Here is a 14,493-nt window from a genome sequence, read left to right on the forward strand (position 1 = left end):
GATTATGGCAATCATGTATCTGGGACTTGCGCTTATTTTTCCCATCAAGTTTCATCCCGATCCCTCTACTCTAAGTGTTTTCCAAGATTTTAGGTTTCCCCCCTCCAACTCCCCCCAATGTCATCAGACCCAGTCGGGATTTAAAATAAGAGCTCTGAGACACAATATCATTCCAAACATCAAATTTCATTAAGATCCAATCACCCGCTCATAAGTTAAAAATACTTCATTTTTTCTATTTTTCCGAATTAACCGGCCCCTTCTCCCCCCCCCCCGGATGGTCAAATCGGGAAAACGACTATTTCTAATTTAATCTGGTCCGGTCCCTGATACGCTTGCCAAATTTCATCGTCCTAGCTTACCTGGAAGTGCCTAAAGTAGCAAAACCGGGACTTTAGGTTTTCCCCCTCCAACTCCCCCCAATGTCATCAGATCCGGTCGGGATTAAAAATAAGAGCTCTAAGACACAATATCATTCCAAACATCAAATTTCATTAAGATCCAAATACCCGCTGATAAGTTAAAAATACTTCATTTTTTCTATTTTTTGCGAATTAACCGGGCCCCCACTCCCCCCCAGATGGTCAAATCGGGAAAACGACTATTTCTAATTTAATCTGGTGCGGTCCCTGATACGCTTGCCAAATTTCATCGTCCTAGCTTACCTGGAAGTGCCTAAAGTAGCAAAACCGGGACCGACAGACCGACAGAATTGGCGACTGCTATATGTCACTTGGTTAATACCAAGTGCCATAAAAAGCATGTTTTATTTTCCGGTTTTTGTCACAGATTCGAGTTCGGATTTTGCATGCTGCCTTACCTCAAATTCATTGAACCAAAGCCTTACCTGGTACTGTTGATATTCAGACACTAGATCGTTCATGTTACTCTCAGCTTCTGTGAATTCCATTTCGTCCATACCCTCTCCAGTATACCAATGAAGGAAAGCCTTTCTTCTGAACATAGCAGTGAACTGTTCAGAGATTCGTTTAAAAATTTCTTGGATGGCAGTGGAATTACCAATAAATGTGGCAGACATTTTCAAACCGCGTGGGGGAATGTCACATACAGCTGTTTTCACGTTGTTGGGAATCCATTCAACAAAGTAGCTAACAAAAAAATTTAATATATTAATTAATGACATCACATATGGTTGTTTTCGCTGTTTTTAGAAATACTTCAACGAAGCAGTAATAATTAGCAAATAAAATTTTTTTAAATCATATTTAATAATAATCAATGAAATAATTAATTAATATTGATACACAAAAGTTTTCATGCTGTTTTGGAATTCATTCAACAAAAACTAATTATGCCATCCAATTAATATTCCATTAATAGCATCACACAGACCTATTTCCTAATCCTGGGAATCCATTCCACGAAGTAGGAAAACGTGCAATTAATAATGCACACACAACTATTTTCAAGTTGTTGGCAATCCATTTAACAACTAAAAAATTTAGCATGCACTATATTGTGCATGCTAATTTTTACGTTTAGACATGGTGAAAAAAGGGGTATTGCTACTCATTAAAAACCACCCATACAGTTTAACGACGGTTAATAAAAGCTAGTATTAACAAGAGCTCATATGGCACTTGTGATGAGGTCAGAGCCTAAAATTAGACTCGGTACTAGAGTGATCGATTTCATCGTCCTAGCACGTCAAGAAGCACCGAACTCTCAAAAGCGCTAGAAATCCTTCCAACCCCCCCCCCCCCCCAAAAAAAACAACAACATCGGATCCGGTCCGATTATGTCAATCACGTATCTATACCTTGCACTCTTTCTATATATCAAGTTTCATTAAGATCCGATCACCCATTCGTAAGATAGTTTCATCCCGATCCCTCCACTCTAAGCGTTTTCCAAGATTTCCGATTTCTTCCTCCAACTCCCCTCAATGTCACCGGATCCAATCCCGATTTAAAATGAGAGCCCTGAGACACGAGATCCTTCTAAATACCAAATTTCATTATGATTCGATTACCTGTTCGTAATTTAAAAATATATAATTTTTTCTAATTTTTCCGGATTAACCGAATTAACCCCCCCCCCCCACAAAGAGAGCGGATCCGTTCTGGTTATGTCAATCACGTATCTAGGACTTGTGCTTATTGTTCCCACCAGGTTTCATCCCGATCTCTCAACTCTAAGTGATTTATAAGAGCTGTGAGACAAGAGATCCTACTAAATATCAAATTTCAGAAAGATCTGATTATCCGTTCGTAAGTTAAAAATACCTCATTTTTTCTAAATTTTTTTTCGAATTAACCGTCCATCCACTCCCCCCTGAATGGTCGAGTCGGGGCAGCAACTATTTCTAATTTAATTTGGTCCGGTCCCTGATATGCCTGCCAACTCTCATCGTCTTACCTTATCTGGAAGGCCCGAGCTAGCAAAACCGGTCGACAGACAGAAATAAATCGCAATCGCGAAGTCACTTGGTAAACCCGTTCTAAGTCATACCAAGACCCGGTTAACTGAATGTTCCTTGGTTTAGGTTAGGAAACTGAAAGCCTATACATGTGTTATAACAAGTTTTCACTTGTTTTCACCCACCAGTTTTCATCCTGATCTCTCGATTCTTCTAAATATCAAATTTCAGAAAGATCCGATTACCCGGTCGTAAGTTAAAAATACCTCATTTTTTCTATTTTTTTCTGAATTAACCGTCCATCCACTCCCCCCTGGATGGTCGAACCGGGACAGCGACTATTTCTAATTTAACTTAGTCCTGTCCCTGATATTCATGCCAACTTCAACGTCCAAGCTTCTCTGGAAAACCCGAACTAGCAAAACCGGCCGACAGACAGAAATAAATCGCAATCGTTAAGTCACTTGGTAAACCCAGTCTAAGTCATACCAAGAACCGGTTAACTGAATGTTCCTTGATTTAGGTTAGGAAAATGAGAGTCTATACATGTGTTATAACAAGAAGACATAAGAATTTAAAGAAAAGGCTCAATTTTCCGATGGTAAACACATTCATTTGTGGTTATTTTGCGCGTAAATTTTATTTTGATATATTCCAATGCTCAGGAACAATTACATTAAAGCTATGTTATACCACAGCCTTCTTTTCGTAGAATAGAGCCTTCAATAGTAAATTTTTGGTTAGGTAAATGATTTTTTTTTCAGCTTAATTTTCTCTTTTGCATACAGTATAATCTAACAATTCCATTATATCAATTATTTCTAAATAAAATGGATACAGACACGTAGAGAGGATTTGTTTTCCGGAGGAGGGATAAAAATATTTAATAAAAATACTTGATAATTTGAACAACTTGTGCTCCAAATTCTAAAAAATAAGAATTTCGTGGGAAGGGCGAGGCCACTCTGCCCATGTCCATGATCTAAGATACGATAATTATTATTTATATATTAATTATTTTTTAAAGTTCTACAATTTGATACTAAATTCACGTATCTACAAATGCTTTAACGCAAATTTTATTTTAACCCAACAAAGTTTTTCTATATTCAGGAGGCTTTACAATAAAATTACCGTATGAGCTCCATTTGGCTGCGAGTTTCTTTTCATTCGCAACTTTCAAATGAACTTAGTGACAAAATCGAGTCGGTCCAAAAGCGTTCGCTCAGGATCATTTATAAAAAAAAAAAAAAAAATTCCATGCTCCTTCCTCCTTAAAGCTGCACGCATTACCACCTTAAAAGAAAGGAGGAAAAAATTTGCTTGCTTTTCGCTAAATTAGTCATTTCCAATCCCCGTACTGAGGACTTACTCCCTGATTTTCACAATTCCATTAGAATTCAACTCCCCCGGTCAGCCCCCTTAGCAATCCCAACTTACTCTCCGATCCATGCTGTTACAGAGAGGTTTCGTAAAAGTTTTGTCCCCTTTATTCTAGAACACCTTAATAATAATTCGTAATATGTACTTGCCAAATTCCCCTTTTCCTCTATTGCCGTTTTTATTTTTGATTTACTGTAATGTTTTTGTAATTTAATTGTCAAGTTTACTGATTTGCCATTTATCTTTGATGATTTTGCCTTTTTAATTTCTTTTTAATTTTAAGTGTTTGACTTAATGTACTGATTTGAATTTTTTTTTTTCTTAGCCTTTACTGACATATAAAGCGAATTCGGCTCTATAGAGCTTGTGATAGTCTTTTGAAAATAAATATTATCTTATCTTATCATTTCATTGAAATGAATTCGCCCCCTATTTGCGTTCCGTAGTCACGATATTTATTGAAAATTAAAATCACTAGGTCCCTAATATAAAGACGACACCTATTGTGGAACGAAAGGAACCATTTCATATAATTTGAAACCGAGAATTATGCTTAAAAGGCCGTATGTTGAGTCTACTCGCCAAAAGTTTTGGTAAATATGCACCATTGCCCAAAACCATTTCCCCCCAGAAAGTAAACTGAACTTACCTGGAATTTTTGTTTTGAATGTTCAACATCTGCTCATCAACTTCCTTCATAGACATACGTCCTCTGAAGATAGCTGCCACTGTCAAGTAGCGGCCATGTCGTGGATCACAGGCAGCCATCATGTTTTTGGCATCAAACATCTAATCAAAAAAGAAAATTAAATCATAGTTGAACTGATCCTCATAACAGATGTGCACGAACATTTGCTTGATCAAGTTTAACTCGTAAATAAAATGAATTAGATTCTTCTAGTGTTATAACCATCCTCCTCATTCTCTTTTGTGTTCAAGTTTGTACTGACTTGGAACATACAGGTGAATGGTGCTAATAATACTAAAGTAAAATATCGTTATGCTTCATCGAATTCATCTTAGTGTTTAACCACTGCTCGGTTACAGCTTCAGAATACAGATTATCGATTAGGTTTCATCAGATACCCACCTCCTTAAAAAGTACATGGGCCGATGTATTCCTCAATTACACTGGCTATCTTACAATACTCGCCCGGCCGTGCATGCCATTCGACAACACTCACGCCCACGCTTGGATAATGCTCCGCCCTTGCAATGTCATTGGATATCGTACGACCTTAGGAAGGCAAATCTTCTGATGAGATTGCTTGCAAAAATATTGAAGTGAGAAATCTGCGTAAGTATCAATTACTTGTGTTCAGAATTGGTAACTTCTAACTGTCTTGTAACTACTAACAAGGTGACTATTAAAGGAGAGGAAGGTGCGGGCAGCTCTTTTGATTTATTTTATATATAAATTAAGGCAAGACGAAATCTGCTCTCCCAAATCCTTTTTTAAGGGGGAACCGGATCGTTATCACAGCAAAGTGGACAAGAAACTCCTTGAGATTCGGAGGTGTTGAAATTATGGAACTTTCCAACAACACACGAAACTAGAATACTCGTTCAGGGCTTCCTCAAATGTATTTGACCTAGAAAATTATAGAGTGTTTTGGCTAAACCATAATGTCAAGCCAATTAAGCACTTCTCAGAAAATTATGTCAAGCCAATTAACCATAATGCCAAGCCAATTAAGCACTTCTCAGAAAATTAAACATATTATAGTTAATCATGATTAATATTAATCAAACAAATTAATCATATTGCACGTACAGCTCACCTAATTTTTAGGTTGCTGTGACAGATATCTCTATCTTATGTCATCGTCCTGAGACATGTGATGTCATTGTTATGACATCACATAACAAAATGTGATGTCAATGAGCTCACAGATACGTGAGCTCACCTAATTTTTAGGTTGCTGTGACAGATATCTCTATCTTATGTCATCGTCCTGAGATATGTGATGTCATTGTTATGACATCACATAACAATATGTGATGTCAATGAGCTCACAGATATGTGAGCTCACCTAATTTTTAGGTTGCTGTGACAGATATCTCTATCTTATGTCATCGTCCTGAGATATGTGATGTCATTGTTAATAATCGTCCTCACTCTCTTTTGTATCTAAGCATGTTTGGTCTTCGAATACACAAAGATTGTGATCGCCTTCTTCATTTTGATTTGTATTTAAACTTGTACGGTCTAAAATCACTTCCATTCCATTAATAATGGTGAGGGTATGTAAAGGTTGGCCTATTTGTGTCAATGCGGAACGGTGTTGCCACATGCAAGACGGCACAGGAGGGCCAAATGGGTTAAAATTCGCCGACAAAGCTACTTGGCAAGAGATAATTTGCTGAAGGTGCAATTTAACTAATGTTCATACAAAAAATACGGTTATTTGAAAGCCAACACAACTTTACAGTGAACTTCTCCAAGCTACAAGTGACCATGAGAGCGACAGAAAGAATCGAAGAAAAAGAGAACTAATTCCACAATCCAGGGAGGGATTTCCTACTCCTTATGGCATAATTGGCTCCTTTGGGCATATTTATAGTAAATACTTGGAATAAATAGGGAAAAATTCCCCGAACAATAGTGAGCGAATTGGAAACTTAAACCAAGCAGAAACAGCTGAGATGAAATATCAAACTTAAAATAAACATAAATTTGCTACGAATAATAAAAATTAAACCTAAATAACCTTAAATCATAACGAACAATAAAATCTAATCAAAATAAAAAATAAAATCTTCCGCCCCAAAAAGGCTAGCGCTAGTACAACAAAATAAGTCGTATGTTTCGTGTAAATAAAGAGGCGATAATATTATAATATCTATATTATAAAATGATAAATACCAGTAAAATTTTTCAATTGAGTAGTTATGAGTATAAACTTTGGCGTTGAGCAGTTAGTTGAGAATAAACTTTTGAAGTTGAGAAGTAGGAGACGGAGCGAGGGGATTAAACTTTAAAAAATCGCTACATAAAGACTACCCAGCAAATGAAAATTTATTCAGTTGAAGCAGGAAATCGTGTCTTTTCCTTTATAATTGTTTACTCTGTTTTTACACAATTTTGGCTTAACTAGCAGGTGTGTTTTATTTTTCAAAAACAATACTTAAAACAGAAAAATTAATATTTTTTTCTTAATAGATCGAGATAATGTTTTTTTCAGAGAACGATCAGGTATTATATGACAAGCTACTTAATCATAGACATCCATATATTGCTTAACTGATAAGGAAAAACATTTTGTACTTAGAAGAATTTCTTGTTCCAATACTTTTTCTAATGCTTCTGTGAAAATTTTTATAATTTGGAATCAATTAACCTTCTAACTACATATTTACACCTAACATATAATCAAACGTCTTTCTGTCTATTCATTTATCTGCCCACACGTCTAGCAATATCTTACAGCGCAGTGACGAAGAAACTCCATTAGAACTCAAGACTCAGTGAAGTTTTAAATCAATACCCCCCCCCTCACTCCAATTTTATCTTCTAGTTTTAATGTTTATTTTGCAATTGCGAACCTTTTAATTCATGCTAGCTAGACTTTTGTTTAACTTTGTTTTCCCTGTTTTAATTTTACGAGTTTTTATCGTTTGACTGTTTTTTCGCAATTTTATGATTTTATGACATTGACCATTTCTTAAATTTTGGCTATTTTTGTACTCCACTCCAAGCGCAAATTCGGCCCTTTTGGGCTTGTGATAGCCGCTTTGTTGAAATAGATGTTATCATATCTGAAATTATTCTCTGACAGCTGAAGTCGACAGTGACTTCTTCACAGTCCAAATCCGAGGGATATGGGCCATTGCGAGTGGAGGGGGGATACCCGAAGACCCACATTTTAGCTAATCTCGGTCAATTTTTAACATAATTCTATCAGCTTCTGTTCTTTTAAAAATAATTTAAATTTACAAGTTTTTTCAATGTTCAAATTTAAAAATTTCAAATTCAAATTTAGCAAGAAATGGTGCTGAAAATTACTTTCTGAAGAAGAAGAAGCCCTAAAAGAAGGCCACAGGACTTACAATTACATACCGAACGAGTCCTTTCCAAATATATTCGACCACACCTGCCATACGAAGTGACCAAAAAAGTATATCAGAGGCATATCGCTCTTTATTATGCTATCACTATTGCGGTGACTGATTGATAAAAAAAATTCCTGCAACATATCATTAGTCAGACAAGGAAGGAGAAATGAAAAACCTTACCTGCTGTGTTAGCTCAGGTACGGACAGAGCTCTGTACTGTTGAGAGCCGCGAGCTGTCAGAGGCGCAAAACCAGGCATAAAGAAATGTAGACGAGGGAATGGAACCATGTTAACAGCCAATTTACGAAGATCAGCATTCAACTGACCAGGAAATCGAAGACATGTGGTAATGCCTGACATAGTAATCTAAGTAAAGAAAATGATTATCAACATGAGGAAATAAAAAATTGTGTTGTTTACATGATAAACGGATGAACCAGCTTCAGGCTAATCATTAAGGCCTTGCCAAAGTCCAAGCATTTAACTCCCTAGTCAATTCTTTTTCTTAGGCGGCAACTCGGTCAAATACAAAGGTATAAGTTTTCTTCGTCGCTTCAACTAAATAAACATAAGAAGTTTGACCTTAAGGGGTTTCTAGCTCAAAATTACGATTAGGCACAGGTTAACCTTAGCGATTCTTCTTGTAATTATTTATACAATATAATTTTTTATGTGTATTTATTAAGCGGCAGTTTGATGTCTACACGCTACTTATTCTCTAGACTCTGTTAAAACAGGTTACAAATAGCTAATACTTGACTGAATCGCTCCTGAACAATCCGAGTGGTTAGTCCCTTGGTATAATTTATGCATTCTCACACGCTCCGATTACAGCTGGATCTAGTCTTTTGAGGGGTTATACCTCAAAAGACTATTACCCATGAGGTAATATTTTTTGATACCCCATAACATATAAAAATACCAATACAATTTTTTTTAATTGACATAAAAACCGCCGAAATCACTAATTCAGGAACGTCAGACAAATTCCAAATGCTTAACATGGGAGGTATAGGAAGATTCCTTGAGAGTGCGTCCTGCCTTAAATTTGTTTTTCACGATGATGTGTCATTATGACAAAAATTGTTGTGATCCCAATCATGAGTGGCTATTTAATGAATGTGTTAAGATTTTCATCATTTTGTTTACATTGAATCTATATTATATCAGTATTACCTGCTTTTACCAGAATTAATCATTTTAATCTGTATGATTGAGCATTAATCAGTAAATAAGGTGTTTTTATTGGAATACACGTTATCATTGTTGTTATCTTGAATATCTGGAAATATCAAGATTAAAAAAATATTTAGAAATCTACCTCAGCTTGGAACCCTGAGAATTTAAATCCCCAATCTATTGCCTATCAAATATAAAATAACAAACACGTAATTCTTTTGTTTTTTAAGAAGTATTTCGACTCATATACTTAGTTTGAAGCACATACCTACATGCGTTTTTATAGGAGTCCATATTTTTCTAAAAACATGCATTATTTATATCACAGCCGCCAGAGGAGCTATAGAATTAATTCTCAGATTTTTTAAAACTATCCCAGAATCATCAAGAGAAAAAAAAATCTTGTTCATTATTTATATTCATGAGCAATAGCGAAGACTATATACTGCGTAGATTAACATTCCAATTGACAAAGAAATAGAAGACATATAGTAATATCATACATGCTCATCTAAGAAAAAACTTAGTAATCATTAAAACAGAAGCTTACTGAGTTTATGAGCATATTCTCTAAATTTTAAGGAAATATTAATTGAGCTAAAAAAAAGATTACTTAAGTTCCACTTTTCAAAGCCTATAATGATAATAATTTTAGTACTTATTCAATAAGAGAAAGAACTACTTTAGAAATATAGGGAAAAATTGAACATTAATACTGTACTGATTTTAACTGAGTTACTCTTAGACATAGAAACGGTGAAATGATCACAAACAGAAAGAGTTTCTAAGGAAACATAACACAATCAAACAAATTTTATAGTATTTCCTTCTATCTTACAGAAATTAACCTTTATTTACTAATTACAAAAACTCGACATTATAGACAGAATTATTCCTTCAACCTACGTAATATGCATAGGTTTCAATTTTAGTTAAAACAATTTTATTTAAACGCAAAAGTATGTATAATCTTGAAAAACAGCGAATAAAAAGCTAAGTCGCATGGAAAGAAAGTTTAATTAATAGTGCGTGGTATGACAGCTATTTAAATTTTTTTTTCAAAATTCCCATTATTTCTTTTTTTAATTAATTTCAATATGGATCCTTTCTGTTATTTAGAAAAAGTTATATTTCCTTATTAAGTTACTTTAATCATAGCACACGAAGAATGTATTTCAAGTAAAACCTGATGCCCTTTTAATAATTTTTACCCATAAGGATGAAGGTCGACTCATTTCCGCAAATTTTTACTAAATTATAAAAAACAAGTTAGATTTTTTATTAATATTGCGAGGCATGTCTTAGGTCTTTAGATATAATGTAGTCTATTAGCAATATACAGTACTTCGTTCATACTATATTCACATATTTTTAGATTTAGAGCAAGGTGTCGCTATTGGGGGTTCTGATTACTGATTTCGGCTCGTTTATACATATATAAATTAATTCACTTTCCTCGATAATTACTTGGGACTATATATTTCTTTCCCATTTATAAATAAAATGAAAATAAATAAGTAAAGGGTAAAACTCTAAATTAGAACGGTGAAAAAATAGAAAAAAATGTTTTCATTTGTTTTTCAAGTCGTCTAAGGTTTTTTGAAGTCGGTGTATTAAAGTACCGGTAAATATGTTTTTGAGTCGGGGGTTTACAAGACTGCACACTAATCAAAATTTAATGTCAATACAGAAAAGGGGAATCTATATATTATTTAATTAAATTACTTCTTAATTTTAATTGAGTTACTTCTAGATATGGAAGTTGCATAAAAAAAACGAATTTCTAAGGGAGCGAATCATAATACAATTAAATTTGTTATTTTAATATGTAGATTTTTTAAATTGAAATTACAAAAAAATCAACAAGATAACATTACTCTGGTTACTGATCTAACAATAAATACACATACAGGAACTTTTCTCTTTTCAGAAAAAGCTGTATTTTTGTATCAACTTCCTTTAATAAAGCATGCATTCCAAGTAAAAATGATGTTTTATTAAGTTTGGCTCATTATGAGCTGAATTTTGACATATTTACGAAATTGTTTCAGATCTTTTGTCATTATACATAGCTTTCAAAATTTTTTATATACATGACACGCCGCACTCGCTACAGCTTATAGCTGTCAGAGACTGTTTCCTCGCATCAATTAACCTCCTCCCAGCATCGTTTCATTCTTAAAAAATTGAGGTTAATTAATTATCTAATAATACGTTTGAACTGATTGATGCAATTCTTTTATAATAAACCAAATAAAAGTTTTTCGGAACCTTCTTTATACCAAGGGGTAAGGTCAGGTCTAAAACAAAGTGTGAGATTTCCTTTAGTAATTTATCACGTTTTTCACATGATGCGCCTATTTTTGGCACTTTTGACGTTGCTAAACCTAAAAAACAAAAAACCCTTCTTCTTGCTATGGTATCAGATCTAGCACCAGGAAAAGTGACCATTAAAAACATCTCGGGCAAACTAACTTTTGATCACTCTGACCCAAACTTCACGAAATTTCATAAGTTTATGAAAAAGAAAAACTTACCTCCAAATATTAAATAAAATATAAAGCACAAAATACTATACCCATAAACAGCAAAATACGAAATAAAAGCCCAATCCACTTTATTCATTCAATTGATAATTGTCTCTCAGAAATTAAATAATAGAAGTTTTATGTTCAATTCCGATCAAAATTTACTCGATCCTAATCCATCAGCAACTTTTCACCCATAAAAATCTTCCAGCAGAAATTATTCAAAAGATATATAAATTTCCAAAAAATGAAAGTACCCAGTTAACTTTACATCTATTACCTTCTTATTATCATTATAATATATATATATATATATATATATATATATATATATATAAATATGGATAGAGAGAGAGAGAGAGAGAGAGAGAGAGAGAGAGAGAGAGAGAGAGAGAATTCTCAAGCGTGAGAGGCTGCGTTGATATAAAAAGAACAAAGAAGTGTAATGATTGTATTATTCTCTTGACTAGCAACAATGACTAAATCCAAAGAGAGAAAAGGTATCTCGGACATTCACGGTAACATATTCAATATATACCCAAGCATGATAGGCTGCGTTAATATAAAATGAGCAAAGAAGTGTAATGATTGCATTATTCTCTTTCTAACTTGAAAATCAAATAAAAGAATACTAGGCCGAAGTCGAGGCATCTACGACTCTTGCAAAACACTTTGAGCGCCACCTCCAACCTACAGTTAAAAAGTAAACCCTGGATTTACAATATCAGATAATTTATAGCTATATTCGATACCAGTTACATTCGACAATTACAAATATGCTGTTTTCATACAACTTATTCCGTTACCAAATATATTTACAATTTTCTGCTACCACTTTACATGTTTTTACCATATTCATTTATCATCTACATATAATATGTTCCAGTTTTACAGTATTTTTAATCACTTACAGATTGTGTTTTCATATATGTTAATTTAGAGGAGTGGTCTCAGTTTTATCAAGCGTTTACTGAAAACACTTTGCCCCCCTCGGAAAAAGTTGCTCGTATTTTCCTGAGCGTCATACGAAAAAATGCGTGTTTTGAATAGTTCATTCCATATAACTGTTTGAAATAAATAAACAATATTGTCTTTCTAACTTGAAAATCAACTAAGAGTACTATCCCGAGGTCGAGCCATCTACAATTCTTGCACAACACTTTGAGCCCCCCCCCCCAACTTACTGTTAAAGAGTAAACCCTAGATCTACAATACCAGGTAATTTATAGCTACGTTAATTCAATATCAGTTACATTCGACAATTACTAATATGCTGTTTTCACACAACTTATTCCGTTACAAAATATATTTACTATTTTCTGCTACCAGTTTACATATTTTTACCATATTTATTTATAATTTACATATTTTCTGTTTCCAGTTCTACAGTATTTTTAACCACTTCAAGATTGTGTTTTCATATATGTTAATTTAGAGGAATGGTCTCAGTTTTATCAAGAATTTACTGAAAACTCTTTGGCCCCCCTCGGAAAAAGTTGCTCGTATTTCATACAAAAAAAAAAGTGTATTTTGAATAGTTAATTCAAGATAATTACTTGAAGTGAATAAACAACATTGTCAGATATATAACTTTCTAAAAGTTTACGTTATTCTTTTCAAAAGTGTTTTTATGAGTCTATGATTAAATGTTACATACAGGGATACAAAAAATCTGTTATTGTATGCAAATCACTAGTTTTACTATTAACTACACAAAAAAAAATCTTGGTTAAAATTGTTGACTGAAATTGTGATTGAAGTTTATTGTGATGGTTAATTAAATTAATTATGGTTTACTGAGCAATAAAAGTGCATTGATCAGGATAGCTCTTAAACTTTTCATTTGAGTAATAAATATTATTTGAGCTTATTATGTGCTTAAAGGTTGAGACATGAATATTTGTTTGTCAGTTTAAGTCTTTAAATTCTACGTTTGAAATTGTTTGAAATTGAACTGACGTTTTATTGTGATTATTATTAAAGTTCATTATGTGCTGAAAGGAACTGTATGTATTATGTGCATGTATGTATTATGTGCTTAAAGGTTGAGACATGAATATATGTTTGTCAGTTTAAGTCTTTAAATTCTACCTTTGAAATTGTAACTGACGTTTATTGTGATTATTATTAAAGTTCATTATGTGCTGAAAGGAACTGTATGTATTATGTGCATGTATGTATTATGTGCTTAAAGGTTGAGACATGAATATATGTTTGTCAGTTTAAGTCTTTAAATTCTACCTTTGAAATTGTAACTGACGTTTATTGTTATTATTATTAAAGTTCATTATGTGCTCAAATTATAATGAACAGTTAAAATACACCGCCAGTTCAACTTCATAAATTGGTGGCGACAATTCAAAAGCCAGTACGTTACACGATATAAATATGGCTTTTTTCGATTACTATTAACTAACAGTTGATTCGGACGAAAAAGGATTTTCTCTAAACTGCAAGAAAAGACAAACACAGTTTGAAGCAAAAAATCAAAATTCCCATCCCCCGAATGCAGGGAGGGGGCAAATAGCCCCCTTTCCCCTCCCCCGAGAGACACCACTGATTATACGGACATTCAAGAAAACAAATAGCAAATGTTAATATTTTTCAAATAGTTTGCAAAAAAAAAAACGTTATTAGCTTAATGTCTGAAGCATTAAGAGATAGGAACGAAATATCAGTCATGACAGGTTTTCTTATCTCTATAAATTTTTATTAGATTCCGTGACGAATTGATGATAAGACTATAAATCGTTAGGAAATGTACTGAAAATAAATTCGTAAGATAAGAAAAACAGAGAATTAGGTCAGCAGTCCCTCACCACTTTTACTAACGACGTTCTAACATCGTTTTTTACAACACTACCTAAAAATATATAACCATATTTATTCTCTTTTTTGGAGACAGGGTTGAGATCCTTCAGACAAATGTCTGGTCTGCAGATATGAATGCATTCATAACTAAAAAAT

At 33.6% G+C, this 14,493-nt stretch overlaps 1 protein-coding gene across 4 annotated transcripts in view; it reads right to left on the reverse strand.

The window, feature by feature from the left end:
- The window catches only part of LOC136026877 (tubulin beta chain-like), a 60,128-nt gene that overhangs the window by 9,874 nt on the left and 35,761 nt on the right, over positions 1–14,493 (reverse strand). For all 4 annotated transcript variants that reach the window (XM_065703670.1, XM_065703667.1, XM_065703669.1 and 1 more), the window contains exons 6-8: positions 8,000–8,185; positions 4,413–4,552; positions 848–1,109 (exon numbers count right to left, since the gene is read on the reverse strand). In XM_065703670.1, the coding sequence (XP_065559742.1) occupies positions 848–1,109; positions 4,413–4,552; positions 8,000–8,185 (588 nt within the window). The remainder of the gene's footprint in view (positions 1–847; positions 1,110–4,412; positions 4,553–7,999; positions 8,186–14,493) is intronic.

This window comes from Artemia franciscana, chromosome 5, assembly GCF_032884065.1.
Source record: "Artemia franciscana chromosome 5, ASM3288406v1, whole genome shotgun sequence".
Taxonomy (NCBI): Eukaryota; Metazoa; Arthropoda; class Branchiopoda; order Anostraca; family Artemiidae; genus Artemia; species Artemia franciscana.